The sequence below is a fragment of the Haliaeetus leucocephalus genome, unplaced genomic scaffold (genome assembly GCF_000737465.1).
Source record: "Haliaeetus leucocephalus isolate CR32 unplaced genomic scaffold, Haliaeetus_leucocephalus-4.0 Scaffold169, whole genome shotgun sequence".
NCBI classification, from domain to species: Eukaryota; Metazoa; Chordata; class Aves; order Accipitriformes; family Accipitridae; genus Haliaeetus; species Haliaeetus leucocephalus.
In genome coordinates, this window is record NW_010972605.1 from 115962 (window position 1) to 116338 (window position 377).

The following is a 377-nucleotide window of genomic DNA, read 5'->3' on the forward strand; positions in this document are numbered from 1 at the left end:
CGGCAGCGGCGGCACATCTGGGCGGGCACATCTGGGCATGCAACATCGGCTCCCGCCGGCTTCCTCCTCCGTCCTCCAGCCGGCCGAGCGGATCCCTCCGGGCCGCCGGCGAGACTCCTGCTCGCCCGCCCCGGGGTCCGTCTTTCGGACTGAATATTAAAAAACTGGCAGCGCGGGGGGTGGGGCGGGGTGGAAATAAAGGCTGCTTTTTTTTTCCCCTGGGATCTATTTCATGGGGATGTGTTCAAGACAAGAGAGGATTCAGAAGGATATTGACGTTGTGATCCAAAAGTGCAAGGCGGAGAAGGACTGCCTGTTTGCAGGTGAGTTTCTCTCCCGGGCGCCAGGTTGGCGACGCGGAGGCTGCTGCCGCCGCC

At 62.3% G+C, this 377-nt stretch overlaps 1 protein-coding gene across 2 annotated transcripts in view; it reads left to right on the forward strand.

Annotated features, from left to right (window-relative positions):
* The first annotated feature begins 232 nt into the window (after nt 1-232).
* PARP8 (poly (ADP-ribose) polymerase family, member 8) overlaps nt 233-377 on the forward strand; it is a 116990-nt gene continuing 116845 nt past the window's right edge. For both annotated transcript variants that reach the window (XM_010563530.1, XM_010563531.1), the window contains exon 1: nt 233-323. In XM_010563530.1, coding sequence (XP_010561832.1) covers nt 233-323 — 91 coding nt within the window. The remainder of the gene's footprint in view (nt 324-377) is intronic.